This window comes from Aethalodelphis obliquidens, unplaced genomic scaffold (genome assembly GCF_003676395.1).
Source record: "Aethalodelphis obliquidens isolate GAN/ISIS:26980383/991018 unplaced genomic scaffold, ASM367639v1 scaffold5, whole genome shotgun sequence".
Classification (NCBI taxonomy): Eukaryota; Metazoa; Chordata; class Mammalia; order Artiodactyla; family Delphinidae; genus Aethalodelphis; species Aethalodelphis obliquidens.
This window is the reverse complement of record NW_020837949.1, coordinates 53,856,819-53,870,955: the sequence shown is the minus strand read 5'-3', so window position 1 is coordinate 53,870,955 and position 14,137 is coordinate 53,856,819. Positions and strand designations below refer to the sequence as shown.

General features: G+C 39.7%; 2 protein-coding genes across 4 annotated transcripts in view; both read right to left on the bottom strand.

Moving 5' to 3' along the window:
- CDK14 (cyclin dependent kinase 14) overlaps positions 1 to 11,794 on the bottom strand; it is a 704,276-nt gene extending 692,482 nt beyond the window's left edge. Inside the window, exons 1-2 of one of the 3 annotated variants that reach the window (XM_027102392.1) lie at positions 11,775 to 11,794; positions 10,003 to 10,089 (exon numbers count right to left, since the gene is read on the bottom strand). The gene's annotated coding sequence lies outside the window, so the exon portion shown is untranslated. Of the gene's footprint in view, positions 1 to 10,002; positions 10,092 to 11,774 lie in introns of those variants that run through there. The other 2 variants (XM_027102393.1, XM_027102395.1) reach the window with 2 other exon arrangements.
- On the bottom strand, positions 1,247 to 10,093 carry CLDN12 (claudin 12). Its single transcript, XM_027102396.1, has 2 exons — positions 10,003 to 10,093; positions 1,247 to 4,539 (listed from the first exon to the last, which is right to left on the bottom strand). The coding sequence occupies exon 2, from the start codon at positions 4,504 to 4,506 to the stop codon at positions 3,772 to 3,774; it is 735 nt and encodes a 244-aa protein (XP_026958197.1). The 5' UTR covers positions 4,507 to 4,539; positions 10,003 to 10,093; the 3' UTR covers positions 1,247 to 3,771.
- Positions 11,795 to 14,137: the final 2,343 nt, after the last annotated feature.

Here is a 14,137-nt window from a genome sequence, read left to right as displayed (position 1 = left end):
TTTGTTGTACTGGTGATAAATTTAATCACTTGGTTAAGGCTGCGTCTGCCACGTTTATCCACTAATAAAGTTACTACTTTTCCCTCCGAAATTAGTAATTTGTGGAGCAGTATTTTGAGACAACGTAAATATCCTCTTTCTCATCAAACTTTCATCAACTAGTTTCAATTCTATTGATGTTTTCCCAACTCCATCTATTTTTCCATATTTATTATTTGGTATTTTACTGTAAGAAACAACTTTTCTTTCTTCCCATTTGTATCAGTAGGGATGCATGGATTTTTGCTTTATTCAATGGATTATAACCCATTACTATTATTTATTTTGATGCTCAGATTGTCCCAGATTTGGCCAGTGGGAACCTCTTTAAGCCGGCTTCTGTGCAATTGGGTAAATCCCCATCATTCTTTGACCATTTTCTTTACGGAAGACGCTGGGCTAATCTTGTACTTTCCCTACCCCAGGAGTAGAATCAGTCCTTTCTCCAAGGAGCTCTGTGTAGGGCGTATTTTTAAAACACTGGTCTTGGATAGTGGTTGCAAGGCATCTATATTTCTCACTTCTGGTTGGTAAATCAGTCTCTTGTGAATTTGGTTAGCATGAAGAGTTTCTCTAGCATTTCAGCCACCCTCAGTGAGACTGTGCAACCAAGGGGCAGACTCCGGACTGTGGTACGTTAGTATAATCAGCTATGGGGATGGCCAGCTTGAAGCAGCTTTGGATTTCCAGTGCAACGTACGGCTCTGGCATCTAATGTCCCACCAGAGAGCCTTGGGTTCAGTGAGGAGTGCTTGTGAATGCTCTCACCAGGAGGCAGAAAACTAAGAGCTCATTCCAGGCTCCAGAAATTCTGAGGTGACTTACCTGTTAGGACTGCTTTTCCTGTTAACCTCAGGTTCTGAAGAATAAGGAAAGATCTGCCACTTAACCATCGGAGAAATCCCAATCTCCAAGATCACAGCTCGCTGAAACACTCCATTGATGAGGCAAGTCTGGCACATTTGACTTTATTTGGTGTTTTTTTTGTGGAATGTTGAAATAGTCCAGTAAACTCCTAAGACCACTCTTAGAAATGAAGGGTCCTGATGCTCCTGAGATAATAATGCCAAGTTTTCCAATTCTGTTCCAATTGCTATTCTACAGGGCTTCAAGTGGTGCTGTCTTTTTCAATTTGCACATATTTGAGAAACATTTCTCGAAATATTTCAACTTAAAGCACTGACGAAATGAGGATAGAAACAGAAACTTGTAAAAATACATCTTTTAATAAACATCAAGTACAGTGCAGTTTTATCGAGGTTTTACATTGCAGTTTACAGCAAACATATTATCTATTATAGTGTATATTTATTTACAAGTAAAGTAAGCTCAGGGTTTTGTTTTCTCCCATGGTTGGATAAACCAGATCTGGTGGATCATACTACATTTAAGGTTTTCCAAACTTCTGTAAAAGGCCTTTAACATTAAGAGACTTGTAACAACAAAAAAAGATATCCCACATCACAATGATAGACTGATGAATGCTCAAAAGTTATTAAAAAGAATGATAAATACTTGATTTCCTTTGATGGCTTTGAAGAATAGCTCCTGATAGCAAATCTGAAATATTAACGACAATAAGGGAAACAACTGTTTCTTTTGCCAAGTGAATCTATAATAAATACTAATTAGAGGCTACAGATTATGAAAAGAATCCGAAAGATTCTTACAGGAAAAGTTTAACATTTTATATACATGATCTAAAAACTGGACTAAAAACTGTCTAGACTATTAATGGCTGAGTCTGCTTTTAACATTGTTTATACAAAGAATGGTGGAACTCTTGACACTTTTGGACAACTTCAGTGAGAGAGGGGACAGAAATTAATTAGCAAAGGGGGAAATTAATATTAATCTCAAAATTCTACCTGCCGCTGTCTTGGAATGATCAAGACTCAGCTATATCTGAGAAGAATTAAAAGAACTGAAGGAAATCAGAAGCTATAGCTAAGAAAACCATAGTTTTGCGTGCTTTCAACTGATGGCATTTAAAAATTATACAACTGTATTTACTTGCTATATACATAAACTAGTGTTTGTAATTAGAAACAAAAGTACCATTTACATCCACAGAAGTACCAGAAGCATACTCAGATTTGCAAAAGAGGCACAATAATCTGTTAGCCATGCAACTAGCTGTCTGTGAATTTTGTAATGGGTAATAGAACAAAATCCCCATGAACATAGCACTAATGTGTAGCAAATTACATCAAATAAACAGCTCAAATTGGTAAGGGTAAACACCCAATATCCCTGAATTTCTAAGCATTCATCTCGGCGTTAACATGGTTTCCTCTAAATGTTACCCCATTAGAAGAGAGATTTTAAATATTCCTCCCTCTTTAATACATCGTCATACTTTCAGACGTGAAAAGGGAACAATTTAATCTTTACCACTTTTGCCCATCCATTCTTATGAATCTGATATCATGTTATTACAGTGTCTAGGCTAATGTAGGTGCTCTAAAGGATCTAACAAACTGAATTTCTGGGTTCTAAATATTGCTGGTATTGTACAATAAGCCTGTCTGCCAGAAAGCCATGTCTCTGGGTGAAATATATTCCTAGATCAATGATTGAGAAGGGAAGACCAGCTGTCACTGAAGTCAGACTGTTCCCAAATTGTCAGATAACAGTTTGATCTTCTCTATTAAATTAAAATTTCTTAGTAGATGGGACCAGATCTCATTCTTTGCATGTATCCTCTATAGCACCTAGTAAAGTGTTGGGCAAAGATATATCCGCAAGGAAATAATCAGTGATGGGGGCAGGAACTGAATCAAGGGTGAATGCAGTCATGGTGAAGTCATGCCTCACTTCACCCATCACCCAAAAGGCAGTCACCAGAATGAATCTCTGATGTTGTCACTGAAGAACAGATGCTTGTCCCCTACCACTGTCTAAAGGAGAACTAACCACTCGGGCCTCTTTATTTCTTTCTCTTAGTCACTAAGAGATTATACGTGGGCATGAGTACCACTTGGTGGATGATATCTGGGGAAAAGTTTTTCTGCCTCAGAGGAAGCACCAATCCATCGCATGGCACACTTTAACTTACAGAACTATTAACTTTTAAAATTATGTTAAATGTTATCCATACTAATAGATATTTTAAATGTTAGGTTTATTCTCTCTGACATCACTTAAAATACATTTTATTTTTAAACACAGGCATGAGGTAGAAGATAAGAACTCACAAAAGAAAGTCATCTTCAAAATACCGAACTCTATTCAATACATTTTGCCCCGAGAAAGAAGTAAGAAAAGTTACAGCCTAAGCTGGTAGACTGGCTACTGTTAAAATATTACCCTTACCTGAAAAAAAATTTTTATTTTGAAATTGCCCTTTTTTCCCAATTTAAGGTATTATAGCAAAAGGACAAAACACATTCTGAAATACTCATAAGGATCGCTTATAAGAGCTTCTCTTAGCAATCATTTTTTACTATGTTGCTCTAAATCACCTCAATTGAGACACAGGTCCTTTCCACCGAAATAACTGATCAGATATCAACCTGGAGGTTAAAAATCCTTCTAGCATAAGAAGATAAAAGGAATGATTCACATTTAAATATTGTACTTTTCATAAAAACTAGCAGCACTTCATCCGACTAAGACATATTAATTTGGCTTCACTGACTATGATCAAAGGAAAATGTATATAGGTCCAAAATGGCTCCTTGCACAAGGGAAATGTGAGGCTACAAGTTTTCTTTAGCAACTATTTCCCCACTAGGTGCTGTGTGAAACTACCGGAATGTCGATTTCTATGGCAGAGAGGCGGGAGCGTGCTGAATAGGGCTGTGAATATGTATGCATACTGGGAGGATGGGAGTACAGCGGTTGCCAGAAAGGAGAAGGCAAAGATTTGCATGCACAGTACCAAATAAACAGTAGAAGGGAAGTCGTAAACAAGCCCCCAGCACTAGCAATAGTGACATACACTGCATAGTCAAACATAAAGACTGGCTCGAACTTCCTGTTCAGATGGATGTTATAAAAGATGACCCAGATGGATGGGGAGAGGCTCACAGTTCCTGCCAGGAAAAACAGCAGCCCGGCCACCAGATGGCAGCCGGCACTATTGACCAGACACTTGGCCAGTTTGATGTTGGGCACCGAGGACCTGAAGGCGGTGTTACACATTCCAATCAGGCAGAGCAGCAGGGCCCCCATTGCAATCAGAATGCTGAGGGGCAGGGCAAACTGGAGGACCCGCAGGTCCAGCTGGTCAACTGATGAGTACCAAGTAGTGTCGTACATCAGGCAGTCATTGCCCCCGTCGTACCGGGCACACTTCACCCACAGGCCTGTGTAAACAGTCAGGTTCTTCTCATTTCTGTTGAACGTGATCAGTCGTAATTTTCTCCAGTTGGGAAGCAGAGTCCCCGCAAAGAGGCCTGCTACCGAGGCGATTCCACACAGGAAGGAGAGGACCGTGGCTGCATGGACATCCCGACAGCCCATGGCAGGCAGGCTTGTGCAGTGCTGCCAGTCAGACTAGGGGGTGACACACAAGAGGACAAATCATGAGGGGACAATAGGAGAGCATGGTGCTGACTGGAAACACAACCAATGACATCAATGCAAACAGGGAAATTCTGTCCCTTGTCTCCCCTCCATGTACAATATGAATGTATATAAGCACACATGCATGTGACCTCAGAGCACAGCTGCACACACACACGATCGCTTACTACTGCCTGGGTCACACAGCAACTAAAGTCTTCACACATGAGTATTTTTCTACACAGTGAATCAGAGGAACAACCAAAAGAATTTCAGATTCTCTTAACGTCGCATCAGCAATTCTCTCAGTTGTCCAAAATCACTCATTCGACAACCACGTATCAAGCACTTTGATGTGTCAGACACTCAAATATATAGGGTCAAAGCACTCATCAACCGTCAACTACAAACAACACAAATTCGGCTTCAAATGCTCACGCAAATGTAAAATGAGACCAGCATAAAAGACAAAGGCATAGGGAAAGAAGCACTACAGGGCAGCAGAGTGGTTGAGGGCAGACTCTGAGCCAGACTGCTTGTCTTCCAATCCACAAGTACTCACTTACTAGCCAAGTGACCAAAGTCATCTTGGGTCAACAACAATACTTCTGTGTGCCTCATTTTCCTCATCTGTGAAATGGGAAAAGTAACTGTGCCTACCTCACAGGGTTTTCTAAGTATTCAATGAGTTAATATAATATCAAATGCTTAAAGTTACATCTGATGCCTTATAAGTGTGATGCAAGCGTTAACTACTTCTTAGCATTCAGTGATCAGCTCAGTGCCTGGCATCCTGGAGCAGTTCAAAGAACATCTGTTGAATAAAGGTTAAATTTAAAAAAAGCAAACATCTCATTCCTATATACCAGGCATACCAGAAAATCACAAAACATAAATAGACTCCTCTCCAATGAGTTACTCAAACGAAAAAGAGAGAACAAAGGTCCCTGAAATTATTCTACTCATCTACTTCCTGACTGGTTCAAGATGACGGGCATGCATTTCAGGTTATTAAACTATTGGTTATTGGTTATTATACTAATATACTATGATTGGTTAGTCTACTATTACTGCTCATATAAAATGAACACAGAGATTTCTGAAGTAATGACAACCTATCTCTATTAATGCTATTATAAGGAAAAAGAAAAAAAGTAGCCAGGCCTTTCATCTCAAATTAAAAGGCTGTGTTCTTTTTCTGTATATGACAAATTATAAAAACCAGTATATTATTCAGCTTTACTTATTCAAGAGTTTGAAACTCACTCTCCAAACACCACTCAAATGTATTTTCTCTGCCTTCCATCATGCCTCCTATGAGACAACAGAACAGACTATTTTAATTTACTATATATTTAATGCAATCACATGAACTAGGAATAATTTTACTAGCAGAAAACATACACGTATGTGTACATACCTATACACACACACATATATATAAGTGTACAATATAAAAATCAGAGTTTAAGCACAAGTGACCATTTTTTAAAGTCCTCAAGTTAAGCATAACTAGTTCTAAGTTTCTCTGTTCTTAGTTTACTACTTGTTTATCATGTTGTCTTCTGTCAATATCACCAAAAGTAGTAATTGTTTAAGAAAATGTTATGGATGAAAATACTTCAAACAGAGGAATTATGGTCCTAATTTATTTTTTTCCTGCAAATTTTACATGCTTAATTTTAGCAACCAACCGACCACCTTAGTCCAACAATGGAAACTCTGGTGCAAGTTTGAGGATGTTTACCCTGGAAAATGCCACTACTGTTGTCAGTCTCTAGAATCCAGCTTCCTGTTGGCTTCTGCTCATTCGCCTGTCCCCCCAGTATACTGTAAGTAACCTGCACAGTGCCTGGCACAAGAGTCATTTTAGGAATATGTGAATAAATAAATACTGGGCCCCGACCCAAGGCCACAGCAACTCACAAAGGTAGGCTATTAATGACGTAGAACTGGACAAGGAAGTAGCCATTACTAAGCAATCATTCATTCAACAGGTATTTACTGAGTATCTAGCACATGCAAAACACTGTTAGGCCCTAGAGGGACACTGAGGCCATTAAAATCTGGACCTTGCCCCAGTGTGTCAACAGTCAGACTGAGGGAAAAATATGCTGTTTTATAAGAACTCAAAATGCTGACAATGAAAGAGATGTCTGATTATTACACATCAAGTGATTATTGTTAGGTATTAAGCAAAGTGACCCAATAAGATACCTGTTCATAAAAATGTATCATTCAGTGTTAGAGAAGAACTGAGCAATGAAAGAGAATGAAGATTTAATCAATGTTGTGAAGACGTAAGGAAAAAGGTTCCCCCAGTTTCTTTCAAAGCTTCAGAACTCCTTCACATAACCCAAACAAAGTCCTAACCCAATCACAATTCCTTCCTGCTTTCAGAGGTAGGGGACAAATACTTGGAGTATCAATGTAATTGAGATTTCTTCAATCAAGCTGCCCTGTACCCCTAATTCCTACAACGCAAATGAAATGAGAAACAAGATCAGTATGAATGACTTTGTTATTGATAAATAATTTCTGTAGTTCTTAGCCTACAGACTATCAAATGACACTAATAAACAGAAGTGGGTCAATAGTCAGTATCTATTTCAGTATCAAGTACGTTCAAATTTATCCTGCATCAAATCAATACAAGTGTTATATCAGTCCCCTGAACTTGTGTCTGCTGACGTATTCTTAGCTCAGATCCCAGAGACTAACGAACAGTCCTATTTTATTTTATTTATTTATTTATTTTTTGCGGTACACGGGCCTCTCACTGTCGTGGCCTCTCCCGTTACGGAGCACAGGCTCCAGATGCGCAGGCTCAGCAGCCACAGCTCACGGGCCCAGCCGCTCCATGGCATGTGGGATCTTCCCAGACCGGGGCACAAACCCGTGTCCCCTGCATCAACAGGCAGACTCTCAACCACTGTGCCACCAGGGAAGCCCAACAGTCCAGCAAGTATTCCATGGCATTCCTCAGAAGGGAAATACTATTAAACTCTATTTAAATTTCAGTCTCAGTGCTGGAATTAATGTCCTTGCTCTTTGTAACTTTCTTTGGCTGCTGTACTTTTTATACCCTGCTCTTAACTCCACATATGTATGATTTGATGGTAAGTAGCATATCTCACTAGAGGGATGAAGTAACAATTTTATAGGGATAGTTGGGAAAAGGAATATGCTTAGTGATTTAAAACTGAAAGATAATGCTGACTCTTAGAGCTATACCAATTAATTTCGAATCTGGTATAATTTTTTCAAATGCAAATCTGATCATTTCACTACATTTCTTACCATTCAATAGCTTCCTATTGAATAGCTTCCTCAGAATAAAGTTTTAAATCTTTCCCATAGTTTCCAAAGTTTTAAATCCCACCATTTGGTTCCTGCCAGATTCTCAATCTCCTTATTGTGTCATTCTCCCACCTTACATATTACAGTCTATGCAGCCACACTGCTTTTCCTTTAACTTCTCAAATTTTGTTTTTCAATTTGGCTAAGGGCTTTTTCTCATGCTGTTTTTCCTCCTAGAACTTTCTTAATCCCATCCTATTCTTTGCTTAGCTAACTCGTACTCATCTTTCTGGTTTCCAGGGAGTCTGACCCTAAACCTCCTCTCTCTTCCCGCACCCTTCACCTTCCGCCTGCCCCTAGTTACACCTTCATACTTTTTCTTTGGTAGCAGTGATTATACTTATATTCCCTGTTCAGTGTTTATCTTCTTCACCAGACTGTAAATTTCAGGACAGAGAGCCTTCTGTTTCTTTCACTGTGTCCAACACTGGCACATAGAAGGCACTCAATTATTTGTTGAATGAATGAACAAACAAACAAATGGAAGGTCCATGTGAGTATGGTCAGGACACAGAAAGTTTAAAATTTGCTCTAGGATCAGTTCCACTCATTTCATTCATTCATACTCTGTGTGTTGAAGCCTTCAAACTGCTTCTAGAATGTGCCCCTGCTCTCCATTCTTTATTGGCCAAAGCCTCTCATTTTTAAAAATAAAGTTCATTTTCTTCCCCCAGAAACTTCCCAAGAAAGATGAGGCCATTCCCAGGTATTTATATACAGTCTATGCTTGTAGAAACACATATCTATGTTTGGCAACACTGGTTAACTTCCACAGTGGTTAGAGATTCGATCAATTATGGCTCTGTTGAGTCTCATGTTTTCAACTTAACAGGTATGTTACATATGGGATTCGCCCCTTGCCACTAAGACTGGTTCATATATTAAGTTAATGTTTGCTTATCAAAGTTAAACAATTTATTATATTTTTATTTCCTCTTTAAAATATTTCTCCCAATGAGGAAGAAAACATCTTTTTGCCATATGAAAACCCCTTATTAGCGACTGCAGCAAATGTGCAAGGCTAAGAACACAGTTTAACAATCTGAGGAGCACCCATGAACACTAGCTGGCTGACAGTCTTGAGCTGGGTTGTAAATACAGATGTGTCAGCTTGCTGTTTCCATCTGGGAGGCAGCTTGGTATTGTAACCCAGGCAACCCCAAGACTCGTATGCCAGTCATAAACTACTATTTGCAAACTGGGAAAGTCACCTATGTCCTCTGCATCTTAAATTTCTCAAATGTCCCTCAAGGTAGCTGTGAGATCATAAATAGTAAAGCCCTTTGTAAAGCAGAATAGGGTCAGGAATTTAAGTCTGTAATGATTATTGGTAGGTTTATCTGAGAGCATTCTCTTTGAGAGTAGTTACTGACCAAATCAGACAAGAACTCTGTTCAAAACACCCACTTCACATTTGTCATCTAACTGTTCCACAATGACTTGCAGAGAAGTAGACGGATAAATTTTTGTACACAATTAAAGGTTATCAAAGATATTTCAAATAAAAATATTTTCAAAAGAATATCTTTCCTGTGGTTTGGAATAGAGTTCAAAGAAGTTTGGAGCAGGAATAGTGGCTAAGAGCTTAAAGAATTACCACATCCACTATTATTATTATTATTATTTTTGGTACGCGGGCCTCTCACTGTTGTGGCCTCTCCCGTTGTGGAGCACAGGCTCCGGACGCGCAGGCTCAGCGGCCATGGCTCACGGGCCCAGCCGCTCTGCGGCATGTGGGATCTTCCCGGACCGGGGCACGAACCCATGTCCCCTGCATCGGCAGGCGGACTCTCAACCACTGCGCCACCAGGGAAGTCCCAGATCCATTATTGTATTGTTTCAGGAACAATTCTAAGGAATAGCTACGTAAGAATACATCTGTGACAGGAGCTACATTAATCCTTGGTAGTAACACTAGCAGTCCCTTCTACCGTAATTCTATCGTAATTTGGGTTTTCTTAGAAACTGTAGATCATCAGCATAGCACTTGCAATGGAGGTCTGTCCTATAACTTTATTTTGTTAAACAAGAGAAAAAAGTGTCATCTGATATATGGTAGCAAAAGGAAGAGATATAATCAAGGAATGTACTTACTCTTTGAGGTACTTGATAGTTCTAAAACTTTAATCAACTTAGAAGAAATATATGCACATCTGAACACACAGCACAGATGATCTGGACCTAAAGAAATAGGAAAAGTACTTCAGATTAAAATGGTACTAGTTTAAAAACTCAATTTGAATTCACAGAGCATTAGGAGAAATAATTAGCAATCATCTGAAATCAATGAAATCTTAAACCAAAAAAGGTGGTCAATGAGTTAAAGAAAAGGCAGTTTATTCTTAAATTCACACAATATCTGTATGTGAGATATAGAAGAAAAAATTAACCCTCATTTCGTGATTCGAGAAGATAGGAAAAATAAGGATAAAAGTCACTTTACTATCCTGGAAATAGATGATCAATATTTAATGAATTTTTTAGATCCTTTCATGACTATAGTGAAAGAATGGAGGGCCAATGAAACACTGTGTGATTAGTTGTCTTGGCATAAAAGACATTCATGATTTTTTTTTTTTTTGCGGTACGTGGGCCTCTCACTGTTGTGGCCTCTCCCGTTGCGGAGCACAGGCTCCGGACGCGCAGGCTCAGCGGCCATGGCTCACGGGCCCAGCTGCTCCGCGGCATGTGGGATCTTCCCGGACCGGGGCACGAACTCGTGTCCCCTGCATCGGCAGGCAGACTCTCAACCACTGCGCCACCAGGGAAGCCCCCATGATGGTTCTTTAATACCTTTAAAAAGTATACTGACAACAAAACTAGTCCAAGCTGATTCGCACTGTGCCTACTAAGATTTGCATCTAGAATGCTTTTTTGAGTTTATAGCTCCACCAATAGCTCAACCCGCCATTTAAACGTTTCCATATATCTTTCTTAAGCATCGACAACTTCATCTTCAAATACTATTTACCTCAAATAGGAGGATGAGAAGGAAAACTTGTAAACACCTGAAAACTTCCTGGGTTAAGGCTGTATCGCTAGCCCTACTACGCTCATTAAGTAGAATGATGTTCCCAACAGTCTGCACAGAAGTGATTTAAATCAGGCGTTTTTTTTGCTTTTGTTTTTGTTCTTCTCTTTTCCAGATGTATGTCTGGGTTGGTTTCAAGCACAACTGCTCAATCCAAAGTTAAGTGAAATCATTTTTACAATAGAAAACACACAACAGGATCTCTGAGCAATCATTTTTAAGTGGGGTCACCAAGTCTGGCTTTCTAATGTCATGACTAGCCTCTTGCAAAGCCTGTAACACAGAACTTGGGCTTCAGAGGAAAGCAAATCAAGCTTCCAGAGAAGCCTCCCCTCCCCCACACCCTCCTCTCACTCCCTTTGAGCTGTGTCCTCAGGAGCACCAGAGCCAGCAGAAAAAAAGAGAGAGAGAGAAAAAAAAGAGCTTTCCAGGTAAGAACCAATGGAAAGAGACCGCAACAGTGACCATGAACGCTCTCAGAAAAACCCATCTCTGCAACACTGAGTGGGTTGAACAGTGAACAGGTCATCATTACACAACCAGCATGAGCTGCTGATTCAAAAATAGCAACCTGCGGCTCCACACCGCACACCCGGCCAGGCAAGCCCCAAGCCCCTGGCTGCCCCGACCAGACACCTAGACATTTTCATACTCTTGGGTCCAAAATAATTTTTTAGAGCTCTACCAAATACCTCCTCACTCAGTGTTCACGTCCGCAAATGTGGTCAGCATTTTTCAAGGCTAAATGACTCCCGTCGTTTAAGCAACCTTACACAAAATCCTCAGCTACTTATGCAAAAGACCCAGAAATTGGAACATTCTTGACCAGACCTACCTGTTTCTCACATCCAGAGCATTTTACTCGCCCACACTGAGGAAGCTCTTAGAGCGTCTACCTCTCCGCGTCCCAGGAAGTGCGTTCCCAGTGAGCCACACCGGAGGCTTCTGGGACTCGTAGTCAGGTTCCCTAAACCAGCATGTCCTGGATGACTGGGAGACTACAATTCCCAAAATCCACTGGGCCGGCAGTCACAGGCAATATCCTGGGACCACCTTCCGCCCTCTGCTCCGCTTCCCACCTCCACCATTCCTCTAGCACCTTCAGTTCCGTCCAGATTTGTGTTACAGGTCTAAAAAACAGTTAAAGGAAACAAAACTAAAAATAGTTTTGAGTTGGGTCCCCAAGTAAATATTTCCCACTAAATGATTTATTTACCACTTTCAGTGGGAAAGGGGGAGGGAGGGTCAGAGTGCTTTTTTGTTTTTATATCATTTTTTTTTTTCCACCTGCTGTTTCTCAAGTAACTTTAACTCAAAACAATCAATATGCCATTGAGGCATATCTGGAGGTGGCCTTGCCCTGGGCAGATGCTTAAGTGTCATGATCACACATACACATAAATGGAGATAAAGTAAATGTGGTAAATATTGATAATCGTTAAATCTAGAGACAGTAAGTATACGGGTGTTCATTGTACTATTCAAATTCTCTGTACCTTTGAACATTTTCAAAATAAAAACTTTGAGAGAAAGCATCATAGTTTTAAATGAAAGTAAAGGATGGCATCCATCCCTATCCCACTCTGCCGCTGTATGACCTTGGGCAAGTTAAATAACCTCTTTGTAGCTCAGGATCTCATCTGTAATAATAATGTATTTATATCAGAAACGATGGTGAGGATTAAATGAGTTACTATACATAGACAGTATACGTGTCTAACACACAATAAGGACTTTACATATTTGCTATTTCCATTTGACATTTTTGTGTTGCTCTAGTAACGGGACTATGTGTTAGTAATGAAAAAGGCTACTATCTCTGCACTGCTACCACTTTCTCATCTTCCATACTGCTTCAGAGGATGTAAGGTGATTTAAGGCCAGAAGCAATCCGATCCCAAAGCCAGACCTAGAGATGTAACAATGAGAAAGAGGGACAGCATTGGGTGGTAAAAGGATCTCTGGGTACAAAAAGGCTCTGGGCTCCAGGCCAGCTCTGGCAATAGCAGATGGATGATGACGATATGACACAGGATTCTTTGCTCTGAACTTCAGTTCTCTAATCTATAAAACTGAATTGAATCAAATAACTGTGTACAAAATCATTTTATAATTTATTTCCCAGTCATTGATGACTACCTTGTTAGCAGACTTTAGCTGAGATGTATATGTAGTTGATAATATGTTTTTTTAAAGCTATAAAAGGAAGGGAAGACAACCCTATTTTTAGACTTATTGATCAAGTTCAGGTCTCTGTTTAGCCTGCCTTTGGTATGGAAAAGATGAAGTGAAATACTTACATGCCCTAGTGGGACTAGAATGTTGGAATATCATTCTCAGAAGTACTTTAGGTAAGACTTTGAGCAATTAACAATCCTGGCTTCCAAGTTCACTGCAATATACCGTTCATCTCCAAAATTCTACGAAGATTGTCATTTATTCTATTAGTTTCCTATTGCTGCTTCAACAAATTACCACAAACTCAGTGGCTTATAAAACACCACAGATTTATTATCTTACAGTTCTGGAGGTCAGAAATCTGACAGGGTCTCCCTGGGCTAGAATCAAGGTATCAGCTGTGTTTTTTTCTGGAAGCAAGAGCTGTGTTTTTTTCTGGAAGCTCCAGGGAAATCTCCTTTTCCTTCTACTTCTCCAGTTCCTGAGGACACCTTCATTCCTTAGCTTGTGGCCCCCTTCCATCTTCAAACCCAGCAATACTGGTTGAGTCTTTCAACATCTAAATCATTTCACCCTACATTCTTCTGCCTCCCTCTTGTAGCTTTTAAGAACCCTTGTGATTAAAATTGACCCATCTGGACTACCCAGGATAATTTTTCTATTTTATGGTCATCTGACTTGCAACCTTAATTCTGTAACAGAGCATTTTCAGATTCCAGAGAGGAGAAGGAGGACATCTTTAGGGGACTATTATTCTGCCTACTACAGTCACTAATAACCTCTTTCTGCTTGAATTCAAAGGCTTCTTTTTGGTCCTAATTCTCTTCCACCGGCTTCAGGTCCACATTACACAATTCAGACCACCTTTATTCCCTAAACTTTTCTTCCTTGGATATGGAAACATCAACATTTCTACCTTTCTTCTAGTTTATCTGATTAATTCACTGTCCACCAGCTGCTTTCACTTCTTCACATAAAGATATTTTAACAGTTTCCTTACATATATTATCAATTAAAAAA

Bases quoted from the DNA above. Each gene is read 5' to 3' on its own strand.
- CLDN12 (XM_027102396.1), bottom strand. From the start codon at position 4,506: ATGGGCTGTCGGGATGTCCATGCAGCCACGGTCCTCTCCTTCCTGTGT.